Source organism: Lissotriton helveticus, chromosome 6 (assembly GCF_964261635.1).
Source record: "Lissotriton helveticus chromosome 6, aLisHel1.1, whole genome shotgun sequence".
Taxonomy (NCBI): Eukaryota; Metazoa; Chordata; class Amphibia; order Caudata; family Salamandridae; genus Lissotriton; species Lissotriton helveticus.
Genome location: NC_136067.1, coordinates 332,761,954 through 332,777,839, shown reverse-complemented (window position 1 = coordinate 332,777,839; position 15,886 = coordinate 332,761,954). Strand labels below are relative to the sequence as shown.

The 15,886-nt window shown below is 48.3% G+C and overlaps 1 protein-coding gene across 3 annotated transcripts in view; it reads right to left on the bottom strand.

Moving 5' to 3' along the window:
* NBAS (NBAS subunit of NRZ tethering complex) overlaps positions 1-15,886 on the bottom strand; it is a 2,361,081-nt gene that overhangs the window by 1,268,622 nt on the left and 1,076,573 nt on the right. For 2 of the 3 annotated variants that reach the window (XM_078647778.1, XM_078647780.1), the window contains one exon: positions 4,527-4,664. The exons of the other annotated variant lie outside the window; for it this stretch is intronic. In XM_078647778.1, the coding sequence (XP_078503904.1) occupies positions 4,527-4,664 (138 nt within the window). The remainder of the gene's footprint in view (positions 1-4,526; positions 4,665-15,886) is intronic. 3 annotated transcript variants of the gene reach the window in all.

Here is a 15,886-nt window from a genome sequence, read left to right as displayed (position 1 = left end):
CGTGCTTCATCATAGGGAGCTCGTCATTGAGCAGTGCTCGACGGGACGCTCAAATGAGGCTCTTTAGCAGGGATCTTTTCCTCTAGCTGTATGGTGAATGTAAGTGAGAGGGTAAAGGTATAGGGTGCTGCTTAGGTGATTAAAAGAGTCTATTCTATGGGAGACCGAGGAAGGATTTATCATGATGGTTTCCTTGACACAGTAAAAACAGTGGGATTATCTGTCACAATAATGTTATAAGATAGCTAAAAGGTCAACATGTTTCATGCCTAGGTGCAGGGCTTTAAGTTAGCCGGGTCCTGCCAGTGCTCAGCACCGGCAGTTCTAAAAAGCAGGTGCTGAGATGAGTCCTTCTCAGGCTCTTCATTTTTGCCCTCACCTTCAGGCCTTAACAAAAATCTTAATTCTGTAGCAGTACCACTCTTCACTGCCTCTGATGTAACTTCAAAGAGGCTCTTTGTAGGTATCATAGTCAGATCATTTCAGAACTGAAGCATTTTCAAAAGTATCTGCAACAAAGCCATAGTTGTTGCTTATTTAACTTATGCAACTAACATCTATTGACAAAGCCAATTGTACTGGCTTGTCGCAGGTATAATGTTACATGCTGTATTACATATATAAATGCAATGACAGAAACAGCAAAATACCAGTCGGACGGCACACTATGCCAAGCACAGGTTTAGCTTAAGAGTTTTAAGCTATGCCCTTAATTCTACAGGCCACGCCCCTTTGAGAGACCCCCCCCAGTTTTTTCATCCCACTTAAAGCCCTGCTTTAAGTGGGATGGTAAGTGGCATTTCTTCAGGACCACGCAACTGTACCTACCCCATACAAAACTTCTAAAATAAAATAAAATAAATAAATACTATGGATTGGAACCAAGTGATACTTGCAGGTATCCAATCCAGAACAACCCTTACAAAGTCAATATAAAATTGTGCAACATTACATTGATGACATCATCATCTTTTGGAAAGGCAATCCATGATACCTGTAAGGCCTTTTTGACTGAATCAACTCACTCAATCTCTATATGAGGTTTACCAAAAACATTTCTAGCAAAGAAATTCAGTTTTTGGATCTGAAAATCCAACTCGACAATAGGAGGTTGTCAACTACAACTAAAGAGAAGAAGGACTGCAACAGCTTCCCCCTTTATGAGAGTCATCATCCTAAGGTGCTCCGTGACACCTTCCCCTATGGGCAATTTCTATGGGGCAAGGAGTTATAGTACTACTCACAAGGCGAGTGCTGTTCTTGTGCTCGCCCCGTTCAAAGATGACCCCCACTGCCACATGCTCTACTTTCAGCATGTCCATCTGACCACTTATTGCCCCTTCTAAACAACATCCTACCACTTGTAAGATAGCTGCCAAGGAGCAACCACATTTCTTCACCTTTTGTTTGCAACTTTATTAATCATCATGGTATGGGAGAGGCCCTCTGGACCACTGCCTTGAGGCTTGTGTATGTTTTATGTTCCCTACACCCCACAGAAATAGATGGTGTGAGGAGTTCCAGTGCATACTTGAAAACAAATGCAGGCCTTGCATTCACACCCTGTCCCAAAATGGCCGCCACTGGCGAACGCTCCACTCCCAGCACGTACATCTGGGCACTTCTTGGCCATCCTGAACTAAGCAGCAGAAAGCAATTGGGTGCCTGCACTTGCACAGGGTCATACCCACATGGACAATCTGGGATTCTTCCAAACGCTTTATAAACACAACGTAGAGACCTCACTCCCTACCTAAAAGTCAGCAGAGGAGGGTAGGTCCCACCAAACACACCAAGTGGTTCATGTGAGTAATTTCAAAACCCGTCACCCTGGCTATACGATACCCCATCCTATTACCCTGGGTATTTCACAAACTATTTAATATTGTTTCATATCAGTTGGTTTCCAGCAGAAATGCGCGCACCTCTGCCTTTCTTAGGGGGTATCTTTTTCTCTACTGAAGGGTGACTTGTTTCCCTTACTTTGCCTTGATGTAATTTAACCCTTTTTAAAAAGCCATCTAATATAAAGGATGTTTTCACAAAAGCAGTTTTGCCATGCTAATCGCACACTACTGCTTTTCAAATGTTTTCAATATTAAATCACATGTGTCATATACCATAGATGGACGTTTTTATCGGTATGTGTATGTTTTACATCTTTCTACACTATGCAGTGAGTGCTAAACAGCCACCTCGGACACTTACTGCCCCTATTTGAAGTGTGGTGCGGGTTCCTCTGAACATTGTTCTTCTAATTCTTCCGATTCAACATTATTCTAATGGCTATCTCAACATCTCTCCCCTTCACAGGTTGGATCCTACTTCCTGCACAGTAGCCTGTGCAGGTGAACTGTTCTGGATTGGATACCCGCAAGTATCTCTTGGTTACAATCTGTAGCAGGGTAGGTACTGTTACTTGGTCCTGAAGAAATGCCACAGACTCTGCTGGCACCTAGGCATGAAACATGCTGACCTTTTAGCTATCTCAGTATATTACTGCAACAGATAGCGCCACTGTTTTTACTGTCAAGGGGACCATCATATCAAATCCTTCCTCTGTCTCCCATAGACTCTTTTAATCAATTGAGCACCACCCTACATGTATATCCTCTCACTTGAATTCACCTTACGGCTAAGTCAAAAGACCTCTGCTTAAGAGCTCATGCTGAGGGGCCAGTCGAGTACTGCTGTGCCAGCTCAAAGAGCAGCACCCTATGATAAAGCCAGACACCCTTCTGGGCGTGGGGACATTCACATCTGCTCACCAGGATTTCCCCCGCCGGGTCCTTCTGATCATTTTTCCAGATCCATCCACGAGCGCTCTTTTCCTCCCCCGGATTCCCCCCCACCCCAAGGGAACTGCACCCCTCTTTCTTGTTAGAGTGACCCAAGGAGCATGGGTGCTGTACATTCTCAAACAGCTCCTTGTCCCTCTTTTGATTACTTGAATATACAGTATAAACACAATCAACTATTAAAGACCTTTTGGTTTTCAAATATGTTTTTTAAATAAAATGTCACGCCTACTGGTTTTGTCGTAACTTTTCATAATAGACAGATCAGATTTACGGTATTTGACATAACTTTTAAAAATGAACCAAGGAGGCTTATGGACTTTAGGAATGACTTGTCGTCTTTGTGATTTCAAATCTACTGTATTGAGCTTAAGTTTTCCCACAAGCCAACCATCACATATACAATCAAACTTTCAAATATGAACACAATTGCAGTAACAGATCAATATAAAATGTTAAGAAGGCTCATAATTGTGCTAATCTTCTAACCCACGGGTATATCAGGTGGGATAACCAGCACAAACCCTTGCCTACTGAGGTGTTTTATGAGATTCAAAGGACTGAAATACTGGTCTACAGGCTTTAGCATAGTGAAATAACTCCCTTCGATTATAGGTTTATTACAATAATTAAGTCAGACCCACTGTCTTTGAAATAACATTTCATAGCCTTGATTATTGGCTTGTCACCTATAAACATCCCAGGCATATTGTACCGAGCTTTATCCTACCTATAAAACATAAATGTGCGATGCAAGCAGTCTTCTAGCAGAAGCACACACCTTCTCAACAATCAAAGGCTCAACAAGAGAAGGATCAAACATGTGGAAAGACTTTAAGCCCCTCTCTCAATACTGCTTCTTAAAGCTATTTTTCTCGTGATCACATAAGTTGTGTTGACATCTTAAAAATAGAGCTACCTAGTTTTTCTTGTGCAGTTTTTATAAGAATCAATTTTAACAACAAATGGCTCAATTCGAATTGAGTTTTATATTGGTTGGACAACAAACAGCAATGTGTGTAGTTAAATAATGGAAAAATATACCTCATCTATCCCCAATATCGACCAATCACCTACAGACCAATCCAAATACTCTGACAGCATTTCTTGCTAAATCAATAGCAGAAAAATACTACTCTAAAAGCAAGAGGCAGGTCGTCTTTAAAGTTAATTGGAGTTGATTTTTAAGAATGCTTGTGTTAACACAAACGTGGCTGATATTTTGTCCTTGTAAAATAAAGCAAAAGGACAGCACTGAAAATGTAAGGCACCGTTTATCTACAGACAGCAACCTATTACCTCAAATCTTCTCCCAAGGGAACTAAATCAATAACAAAGCAGACACTGAATGAAACAAGCTCTCTCCTTGGTCTCCTAGAGGCGCATACCAATCAACAATGAATAGAGTGATGTTTTAGTAATGCAGACACCTGTCCATTGATAAGAGGCACAGAGAACTCATTTGATATGGGGCAACCAAGGAAGCATCTAATTCATTTGGTTGAAATTCAACGAGAGGCCTTAAGGACGTCAAGCATTTGCATTATACCCAAGATATCTATCTTCGGAGAAAATGCAAAAATGAAGACGTTACCTTGCAATTATCATGTAGTGTGCATCATTAAGAGTGAATGGCGCAACCACAGCAAAACGAAAATCTAATTACACTGCAGAACTTTTGGGAAACTGTCTGTTTTGCACTTTTGTAAGTAAAGACTGAGCACGCACCCTGTAGAGAGGATGGCATTTGTCCTTGAAGCAGGGAGCCAAGTGAGCATAGATCTGCAGGCTGTAGTAGTAAGCTGCCAGCTGAAGAGATAAAGCTGAATGTGATTGCTTTTCAAAGCACTTGTTGGCATCCACCACCTACGACAAAAAAACAGAGAGAGGCATTAACTTGGCTGACACAAATTCACTGAGGGGACAGTAAATGCTAAGCAGGAGCTCTGCCGCCTGTTTGTTTCTAAACATGCAGCAATATCACCGATTTCACAAAATGCTCCCCCCAGCTACACCAGACAACAAAATAGTACACGGAAACGAAATGCGGTATTCTTGTTAGAAAAAAACAGATACATAGGGAGAGGTGTTCAATTCAAAGCCATTGTTCGACTACTGGAAGTCAGGAGCTGTGGCTTCCTGCAGGGCTTCGCATCCGGCTTACGTTTTAAAAACACTTTAAGTAACCTACGATACCGCCATTCATGCAGGGCCATTGTTGCAAAAATCAGCCTGAGGTAAAGGAACTCAGTTTTTTGACCTAAAACAAATTCACTATCGCCAGGACGTCGAGCCCCTTTGTGCTGAGAATGAAAAGGGGGGGCCCTTGGCCCCCTCGCACGCATGGCGGTGCGGCGACTGCCCCCCTCCACCAGGGCCTCTCGGTGGTGGGGCGTGCCCTCTGGGGCGCGCCCTACCACCGATTGGCGGACGCCCTCCCTGACCCGGATGGCATTGAGCGACATCCGGGTCGGGGGGGGGGCGGGCTTTGGGGAACAATAAAGAAGCGGGGAGCGCCCAGGGGACTCCTTGTTGCACATCGGTGGTGCCCCTCGCTCGGGGCTCCTTGTTTCTTTTTAATCCGTTTTATTTAATTTACAGGGGTTCCGGATCCTCCAAGAGATCGTGCTTTGGAGGCGTCAGCGGCAACAGGGAGCAGACGTTCACGACAAGAGTTCGTTTTGCGTGCCGGCGTGGACGAGAGAAGACAAGGTGTTTCTTTCCGATATAGCTGGTTCCCGGCGTCTGCCCAAGGTATTTGTCGGGGCGGGGGCGGGCAGGGACGAGCAGCGCGGCCCGCTCGGGTGTTTCTTCGAATACGAAAGCGGAGCGCCGCCTGCTTCGGTTCCCGGTGCCTAGCGAGGTATTCGTCGGGGCGGGAGCGGGCAGGTTCCCGGTGTCTAGCGAAGTATTTGTTAGGGCGGGAGCGGGCAGGCACGATCAGCGCGGCCCGCTACTACAGAGCGCCGCACTGGGACAGCGGCTGTGACTGCGGCACTTTGTTTGGAATTTTTTCCGCTCATAAACGGGCGGGCGAAACGGTTTGAGCCAGGCATCCCGTGAGACCTGTTTTTCTCGTGTTGGGGGTGAAACAGGGTCAGCTAGGGCAGGGCTTTGGGTGGGAGACTCGAGAGAGAATACTGCACAGCCAGGTTTTGTTTGGCAGTGGGCTTTAATTTAATTTAACAGCAGGTTTGCCTTAAGAGTGGGCACCAAAGGCTTGATCAATTCCCATCCCCTTGGGGACACTATTTCCAGTTCGTGCGTGCTGATTCTCAGCAACTATTTGAGTCAACCACCCCCAGGTATTGATATCTTTTTTCTATTTACAGCCAATCACAAGTTTGTGTGTTCCCAATACAAGCCCAGCATCTTACACGCGGTGAGCCTGGAGTGGGGGACGGCCGCACACCCGATACCGGCCGTGAAAGACGCAGGATTGGATCGGTAAGAGGAGAACGGGGGGCTTGCATTTCACTGCTTCTGGTAGCCGCCGGGTGGGTTTACGTTAGAGTTCACTCACCCCTGACAAACCGGAGAAGCCGGGGCGTTGCGGTTACGGTTGCGTGGTGCTTATAGCCCCCTGTGCATCCTCCAGCTGGGGAAAGTACAAAGCACACGGTCACCTGTGTTGTAACACTAGGAGTGTAGGGCAGGGGTGTACAAACATGCCGGGGCCAAAGGGTGGTAAAGGAGGGCCTAGCATGGAGGTTATGATGCACGGCATGATGCGTGAGATGAGCGAAATTAATAAGAGGTTGGGGAAAGTGGATGAATTAGAGGCCCACATGAATGAGAGGTTTGCTGATCCACCAGGCCCAGCGGGCAGGCCCATGCGGCAGAGAGCGGCACCTTTGCCGAGGGGGGATTTTGTTACCCCACCAAAGAGATCTAAGGCCAAGAAGCTGAGGTACAGTGCCCCAGCCCTCGTTCCCCTAGTGCCGGTCCCGAATACACCCGTACCTCCGGTATCGGTTCCTCTGGCACCTCTGCCAGTAGTTCCTGTGCCCGCGCCGCCAGTGCCGGTCATGACGCCGGCACACCCTAACCCCCCGCCTGTGGTGCCGCTTCCGGTCCCGAGTGTGCCGCCGACACCCGCTCCCTTGGCTGTCGCGCCAGAGCCACCGGACATGCCTCTCGGGGTCCCAGATGTGCCAGCTGGCAATCTGGACCCGGTCCCTGTTGAGTTGGTATCCCAGATAGCCGCTTTATTAACTTGGTTGCAAAAGGGTGGTGTGTTTCCTGCCTCATCAGATCATGCGGCAGAAGCGGCGAAGCTGGTAGAAAAGATTAAAGCTGCGACTGCGGCTGACAATGTTGCGGTGCCCTCATCTTCTTCACTTGCAGGTTCCAGTCCCGCCCAACCGAAGGGAGACGATGGCTTACCGGTTCAGGTGCCCGTCAATGGTAAGGAGGTGGCTCTGCCTCTCTTGGGGGACGGCTCAGTGCCATCCAGGAGTGAAAATTTGGCACAACATGTGTCACAGGCAGTGAAAGAGTTGATTTGGGCGGGAAAGTATGTTTACATTTTTTCATTGTTGCTAGACAATAGGGAAATGGAGCAGGCCAAGTTACTGAAGGAATGGATGCATCCGAGTGAATGGAGGGCACAGTGCTCCAGGTTCAGGGTAGAGGAGACTTTGAAGAATTGGATCAGGGCCTTTTCCGTCCTTACGGCTATCATGGCCGAACGCCCCCCTAATGTGCAGGCAGCAATGGCTTGCTACCAGAGCAGGATTGTGGTGTGGAGCGACCAATACACTGGGGATGCGTGGAAGGAGTATGATGTTAATTTCAGGAAAGCAAAAGAATTTGACTCATCACTGGCATGGGACAGAGTAGACTATGTCTTGGCATAAGCAGTTCTCAGGGGACACAGCCCCATCCCAGGCCGCTACTGCAGTCAGGGTGTTTTCCGCCAGACCCCAACAGCCCTTTCGGTCAGCCCAGGGGAGTGAGGTCCCGGGGAAGAATGGGGGGGGGGGGGTCGGAGAGAAAAGGGGTATGCTGGGACTTTAATAAGCGCTCCTGCACGAGGGCCCATGGCACCTGTAGATTTAGACATGCATGTGCAGTCTGTGGTCACCCATCCCACCCCGAGACAACTTGCAGATCCAAGCAAGGCAACCACGGTCAGAGGGGGAGGGGGAAGCCAGAGTAGTGCAGACGATTCGGGCCCCCCCACACCGATATACGTTTTGGCAATGATCCCATGGTTGAATAGATACCCGGACCACGCAGCGGCCACTCTCCTTCAGGAAGGTTTCTCACAAGGTTTTAGGATCCCGGCGGTGGGGTACACAGGTAGCGCACGTTGCAGGAACCAACTGTCAGTAAAGCATAATCCTGAAGTGGTGGGTGCGAAGATTAGCAAGGAACTGTCACTGGGCAGGATAGCGGCCCCTTCCAGGAGGTGCCTGTCCCCAATTTTGTGTGTTCGCCGCTGGGAGTAGTACCTAAAAAAGAGAGAGGCGAGTTTAGATTGATTCACAACCTGTCGGCACCAAGAGGAGCATCCTTGAATGATGCGATTGACGAGGGGATTTGTAGTGTAAAATACACCTCATTTGACCAGGCTGTTGATTTATTGCGAGCTCTGGGGCCAGGTGCACTGATGGCAAAGTCCGACATAGAATCTGCTTTCCGTCTCCTCCCAGTCCATCCTTTAGATCACCACCTCCTAGGTTTCAATTTTGAGGGAAAGTTTTACATGGACAAATGCATGCCCATGGGCTGTTCCATTTCATGTGCTTACTTTGAGACGTTTAGCTCGTTTTTAGAGTGGGTCATGAGACAGGCGACGGGCCACCAGCAGGTCATGCACTACCTGGACGATTTCCTTTTCTTAGGTGCTGCGGGCTCTCAGGAGTGTGCCTGGGCACTGCAGGAATTTTGCGTGCTCATGCGGGCTTTTGGGGTCCCACTAGTGCCAGGGAAGACGGTCGGCCCGTCCACCTGCTTGGAATTCCTTGGTATCGAAATTGACTCGGTGGAGGGATGTTTCAGGTTACCCAGGGACAAAGTGTCTAGATTTAGAGCAGCGCTGTGTCAATGCCTATGCAAAGACAAAGTGTCCTTGCAACAGCTGCAGGAAGTAGTGGGGCAACTGAATTTTGCTCGGCAGGTTATCCCAATGGCACGCCCATTCTCACGCTCCATTGCACAAGCTATGAAAGGACTACGGGAGAAGCATCACCGCACGAGGCTGTCAGCTGAGGTTCGCCAGGATATGCATATATGGAAGGCATTCCTGGCGGATTTTAATGGCAGGATAGTGTGGCCCGGTCCTCCCACCACATCAGCAGAGTTGGGTTTATGGACTGACGCTGCTGGTAGCGTGGGCTTCGGTGCCATCCTGGGGTCCAAGTGGGTCCCCCAGCGGTGGCCGGAGGAATGGAATGCGTGGGGTCTGACCGCCAATATTGGCTTCCTGGAACTCTTCCCAATATGGGTGGCCTTGAAGGTCTGGCCGGAACACCTCTGTAATCAATCAGTGGTGTTCTGGTCAGATAACATGACAGTTGTGGAATGTATAAATCAACAGGGGGCACGCTGTCCCTTCATACTGCGCCTGATAAAGGAGATTGTGTTACAGTGCTTAAAATGGAATGTGGTTTTCAGAGCCAAGCATGTCCCAGGAATCCTCAACAATGCTGCTGATTCCCTTTCTCGCTTTAAAATGCAGGTATTCAGGGAACACCTTCCTGCAGCAGACCCCTCGCCAGCCAACTTCCCGGCAGTACTTTGGCAGATTGGTGCCCCAGACTACAGGACCTCGTGGTTGCTAGCTTAGCCCCCAGGACCAAGACAGCTTACGAAGGGGCTTTTTTGTCTTACCGGGCTTTCTTGGGGCTAGAATGGGAGGCTAGGTGGGCACAGGAGGACAGCTTTGCGGCCTACTTAGAATTAATGCACAAGGAAGGGCGCTCAGTGGGGGCAGCGAGCAGACATAGGGCAGCGGTCTCCTTCTTCGCGCAGGCTAAGGGCATGCGGGATCCTACTAACACCTTTATGGTGCGCAAGGCTATGAGGGGTTGGCGCCGCCTACAAGGTCACGCACCAGATGGAAGAAGGCCCATTGGGCTAGCTCGGCTGACAGCCTTATTGGGAGCGCTTCAAAGTGTCTGTAGCTCCGAGTGGGAGGTACTTCTATTTAAGGCTGCATTTTCCCTGGCCTTCTATGGGGCTCTGAGAGTGGGTGAATTGGTCGCAAGGTCAAAAGGGGATAAGTTGGGCGGCCTGCAGCGGACTTGTGTAAAGATCAGAGAGGATACTATGTGGGTGACAATTCAGAGGTCAAAAACTGACCAGGAGTCTCGGGGTCACACCATAGTGCTCCACCGGGCACGGGCCAACCCTTGCTGCCCGGTTTCTCACGTGGAGTTCCTCCACGGGCAGCGAGAGGGCACGTCGGGGGGTGCACTGTTGTGTCACGCCGATGGTACACCATTGACCAGGTACCAGTTTAGGCGAGTCTTGGAGCTGACGGTCAGACAGGCAGTTTTGGACCCCAAGGAATTTGGCACTCACTCATTTAGGATTGGGGCAGCAACTGAAGCAGTAGCAAGGGGTCTCCCGGTTGAGAATGTAAAGAGAATAGGGAGATGGTCGTCGGAATGTTACAAACGATATGTGCGAATTGACTTGTTGTGACAGGTTGGTGCTCACGCATGGTGTCTTTCTGGTTTTTTGCAGTTTCTCAAACCTGTGACGCAGGGGAGGAACTCGCCGGCGGGCGTCAACGATCACCACCATCGCAGCACAAGCAACAGGAGGGACACATGAAATTGGTGACTTGGATTGTGGGCCACTCTTATGTGAGGCGTGCCGAACATGTTTTTCTTGCAGGAGAACGTAAGAACAGGGCCGCGCAGAAAGGGTTTCATATCTCCTTTTTTGGTAGAGGGGGTCTGTGCCTCAGCCAGTTTAGGGGGTTCTTCCAGGGACTCTTAGCGCAGCAGCCCGCCGCCCCGTCGGTGGTGATAATTCACCTGGGGGAGAATGATTTGGCCAGACTAGGGAGGCGCATCCTTATTGAGGAAATCATCTCCACTGCTGGGTGGGTGACTAGGATTTGCCCGGGCTGCACAGTAGTATGGTCGCAACTTATCCCTCGGTGGCAGTGGCGAGGGGGGGACTCTGTCAGGGCGTTGAATCACTCGGTAAAGAGGATCAACACACAGTTGGACAAACTGTTCCGAGCCCCCCGGTTGCAGACGATTCCACACGGATGTATCTGGGGCAAGCAGTTCTATCTGGGTGACGGGGTACACTTGACTGAGGCTGGGAATGTCTTGTGGGCTAATAATCTCTGGGCATGGTTAGAGGGATTTGCTAAGTAAGTCAGTCCAAGTTTAGGGGTAGGAGGGGGGAGGCCAGATCGTCGGTTAACAATGCTGGCCTGTGGCGGTAAGGTCATGACCGGTGAGCAGCTATTTTAAGGTCTGAGGGGGCGGGCATCATCGTATGGAGGTTCCCGCCCAGGGGGAGGGGCCATCGGCCCTTCCTAGAACTTCAGGGGCAAGGTAACTGGTGCTTCGAAGGGGCGCGGGTTGGAGGAGTCACGCTTTCCTTAGGCTGGTAGCCACCCCGCGCGCGCATACTTATGACGTCAACAGATGGCGCTGAGTAAGGGCCCTCCTTAAGTGGGTAAATGGAGTTCACGTCGTGGACCGGGTAATTAACGGGCCCGGCTGCGCATGCGCACATCTTGTGGTGAGGCGCAGCTAGTAGGACCAGACACCGGTTAGCGACCTTGCCATATGGCCAGAAATGTTAGTATACTAAATTTCAGATGAGGATGTTAGATTCGGTTAGGAAACAATCTGTATTAGAGTTTTTGTTAAGGATATTCTCTCACACCTGTTGACAATCATGTATCTAATGTCCTGCGGTTTTTTTGTATAAACTGCTTATCGTACAATTAAAAATTTGTTGTTTTTATATCTTAATAAATACGGCCGGGGGGTTTCGCGACCCCCCGCCTTCCAAAGATAACCATGTTTAATGTCCTTGTGTCCGGGGGTTGGTGTGGTCATAGGGAGGGGGCGGCAGCCAATCACTGACCATGTGAAAAGGGGGGGCCCTTGGCCCCCTCACACGCATGGCGGTGCGGCGACCGCCCCCCTCCACCAGGGCCTCTCGGTGGTGGGGCGTGCCCTACCACCGATTGGCGGACGCCCTCCCTGACCCGGATGGCATTGAGCGACATCCGGGTCGGGGGGCGGGCTTTGGGGGACAATAAAGAAGCGGGGAGCGCCCAGGGGACTCCTTGTTGCCTGGACGCTCCCCCCCCCACATCGGTGGTGCCCCGCGCTCCGGGCTTCTTGTTTTCCCACCCACCATCCCTGGAACAATGCGGTATTGTATGCATTATTAGTTAATTTCAGTCGATAATTTGTATATAATGTTTGTTAGGCCATTTTTCCTATGTTTGGAAAGCTGTTTTGGTTTTGGTATTTTGCTTGTTATGCTTTCTTTAGGCCTCTTTTCCCCTTTTAGTTAATGGTACTGTAGTATGTTATTTGTTGCATTGGTACTTAGGCCTTTTTCCCGTTTTTTTAGCTTTACGGTGTTATGCGCGACGTTTATTTAGTCAGGGTAGCTGTACTTTAGAATTTTTTCCCATAGGTCGTCGTATTTATTAGGTATGGGGCATGCGGTAAGGTCATGACCGGTGAGCAGCTATTTTAAGGTCTGAGGGGGGCGGGCATCATCCTATGGAGTTTCCCGCCCAGGGGGAGGGGCCATTGGCCCTTCCTAGAACTTCAGGGGCAAGGTAACTGGTGCTTCGAAGGGGCGCGGGTTGGAGGAGTCACGCTTTCCTTAGGCTGGTAGCCACCCCGCGCGCGCATACTTATGACGTCAACAGATGGCGCTGAGTAAGGGCCCTCCTTAAGTGGGTAAATGGAGTTCACGGCGTGGACCGGGTAATTAACGGGCCCGGCTGCGCATGCGCACATCTTGTGGTGAGGCGCAGCTAGTAGGACCTGACACCGGTTAGCGACCTTGCCATATGGCCAGAAATGTTAGTATACTAAATTTCAGATGAGGATGTTAGATTCGGTTAGGAAACAATCTGTATTAGAGTTTTTGTTAAGGATAGTCTCTCACACCTGTTGACAATCATGTATCTAATGTCCTGCTGATTTTTTGTATAAACTGCTTATCGTACAATTAAAAATTTGTTGTTTTTATATCTTAATAAATACGGCCGGGGGGTTTCGCGACCCCCCGCCTTCCAAAGATAACCATGTTTAATGTCCTTGTGTCCGGGGGTTAGTGTGGTCATAGGGAGGGGGCGGCAGCCAATCACTGACCATGACAACTTCCTGTGACGTAGTGCCCCCAGGACTCGGAGTTCAAGACTGTCATTACTCATTACTGCGTCACAGCACCACCGTCAGCAGGATCAGTCATCATAGCCCAGCGCCCTGCCGTAGAGTAGGGAGCAAAGGCCTTTACGGCCTGCCTTTAGAACAAACACTGGCAGCGAAAAAAATGCCAAACCCCGCTGTGCACACCCTGCGGGCGCTTTCTGTAAGTCTTAGTCTTGAGACCTTTAAAGTACAAAAAAAGGCAGGCATGAAGGACACTTGCTAAGGAGGTTTGTATTAGTGAATATGCAAATAAGACAACGATGGCGCATTGCCCCACTGCTGCGATCCATTTAATATTAATATTAGCCTTAAAACGAATTCTACCTAAAACCATTGACATTCTTACCAGCACGACGGCGCCTTTAGCACTATCATATTTTAGTATTTTTAAGATGAATGCAGCTGATAGAGCACCATGTTGTTTGAAAAATTGTAGGAGGGCATTATAACCGCCTGTAGTCAGCACCCGCATATTTAGAGGACATTATTAATGTTTGGTTTAGAAATGTAGGACTAATCGAGGGTGTTGCAACATATAGAATCATGATCATATCATCTATTGATTAATGTAGTGCTTAATCAAGAGAATAATGCTTTAAGTAATTTAGGATTAATTGTTCTGTGTATGTAATGTGCCTCAAAATTAAACGTGCCATATTAAAGTTGCACGTGTACCTTGCTTAGTGAGAAATGTAACGTTTGAACATGAGAATAATGTTCGTTAACGTAGAGTGTAATGTTAGGATTTATTAATGAAATGTTTATGATGTTGTACTAGAAATGCATTTAACCGCATGCGCGCTAGCGGTTTTCCCGCTGCGCGCTGCGTTTTTTCAAAAGCCGCGTTACATGACGAGCTCAGCTCGTCATGAGCGTATGAGCGTCGTAACTCATGACGAGCTGAGCTCGTCATGAGCGCGGAAGGGGTTAAAGGAGTAAAGGCCTGAGAGAAGAACCGTTAGTCTAACTGTGATTTTCTTAGCATGACTAGAAATGTCGAGCTGGAAAATGCTTTGGGAAAGAAACTTATGGTTGCAGTTGAATTTTGAATTGTAACTTGGGGCGGGCAGAGGGATTGTTCTCATGCATTTCCTTTGCAGGTGCAAGGCCGAGGAGCTCGTAAGGTAGAATAAGTAATTGTTTAGAAGTTATATTAGTAGGAGTGAGAAAGAAAAGAATGTGCTGGCAGGTGCGTTTGCAACATTAGGCGGAGAAGGTGCCTGGGACTCAAGGACACAGCAACGGTTTCTGGAAGAAGGTTCTACACTGGAAAAGTACGAGGGGATGTACCTGCTGAAAGAGGAGTGCCATGGGCGTGTTTATTGTTTTGGGGTTTTTGTATTAGGGAAAGTGCCCGAGGGTGGAGAGTTAGTTCGGTCTCAGTGAAGCTAGGGTTAGGGTCAGTTGGGTTTAGACGAGGTCCTGTCTAAGGCAGTCCAATTGGATGTGCAGTTAGACATGGGTCGTAGTTTGGACTAGGCAGTTGAATGAGCTCGTCTTAGAACAAGCTCAGTAGTTTTATTGTGTTTTTATCCAGGAGCCTAAATCGATATTACTATGTTATGCCCTTGTCCGGTTATAATCAATAATATCCATACAACGGCATAATAATCATATCCATATTCAGTAGCACATGCTGTCACATTAAGCAAGGCTACTTCCCCGGCCCCCTAGAAAGCACAACGAGTTCTCTAAACAAATCCAAACCTCCAGCAACCTGGGAAATCACCCTTGCTTTGTTTTGATTTCATCCTAGAACTCCTGTAAAGCACTGTAAGAACGGCCAGTTCTTAGTGACATCTTTATTGACGTCTTATGTCCAGCCTTACGTCAAACCCGGCACCTTACAGGTATAAATATACCAACGTTGCCTTAAGCAAACACACGGTGGTGATTTTGGAGCAGAGCAGCTATCTACTTGCCCGAGAGCCCAGCTGATGCGAGAGCCCACGGACGCTGCCCCTCCCTTTTGACGCACTGAGAGAGACGCTGTCTTTTCTCCTGCCGAGAAATACTGCTCCGGTGTTTCCAGATACCTTCGCGGGTTACTGGGATATCGAGTCCTGAGAGAGAGATACCAGACCTCCTGCTTTCTAATACCCAGGTACGGAGCTGACTAAACCCTTAAAGAGAATTCTTGAGTCAGATTCTTGGCAAAACGAACTTAACTTAATCTGCTAATTACTTACTCCTTCCCACGTATTAGGCTTAGGTCAGGTACACAGTGGTAGGCGTATTTAGAAGCACCAGTTGAGTACGTTAGTCAATGTATATATGTATATATATTCTATCTATTTTAAAGTATCTTATGGCTAAGAAACCATATCAATGCTTTTACAGTATTATTTTATAATCCTCCTTTTACTGTACGCACTTTACTTTACTATGAGTATTGCAATCGTGGCAATTCATTTCTCTTGTATGAGGAAGAAGACTGCTCAATAAATAACAACCTTTTATTGAAAACGCCTGTCTCTCTTTTCTCTGCACCCTGGTGAAACTAAGTATGCACATTTGACTGAGTGAAATAGCTGTCTATTGTTTTCACACGACTCTAGAGATACACTCTTATTCTGAGGGAGCAAAGTTGTCATGTTATATGGTTGTCAGAAGCTAATCCCTTCTTGTCTATCCAGGGAGGTTAAACTCCTTCTCGTTTATTCGAGAACGTTTCTAGTGACCTCTGAGCTAGCTGGCAAAAACTTAAGT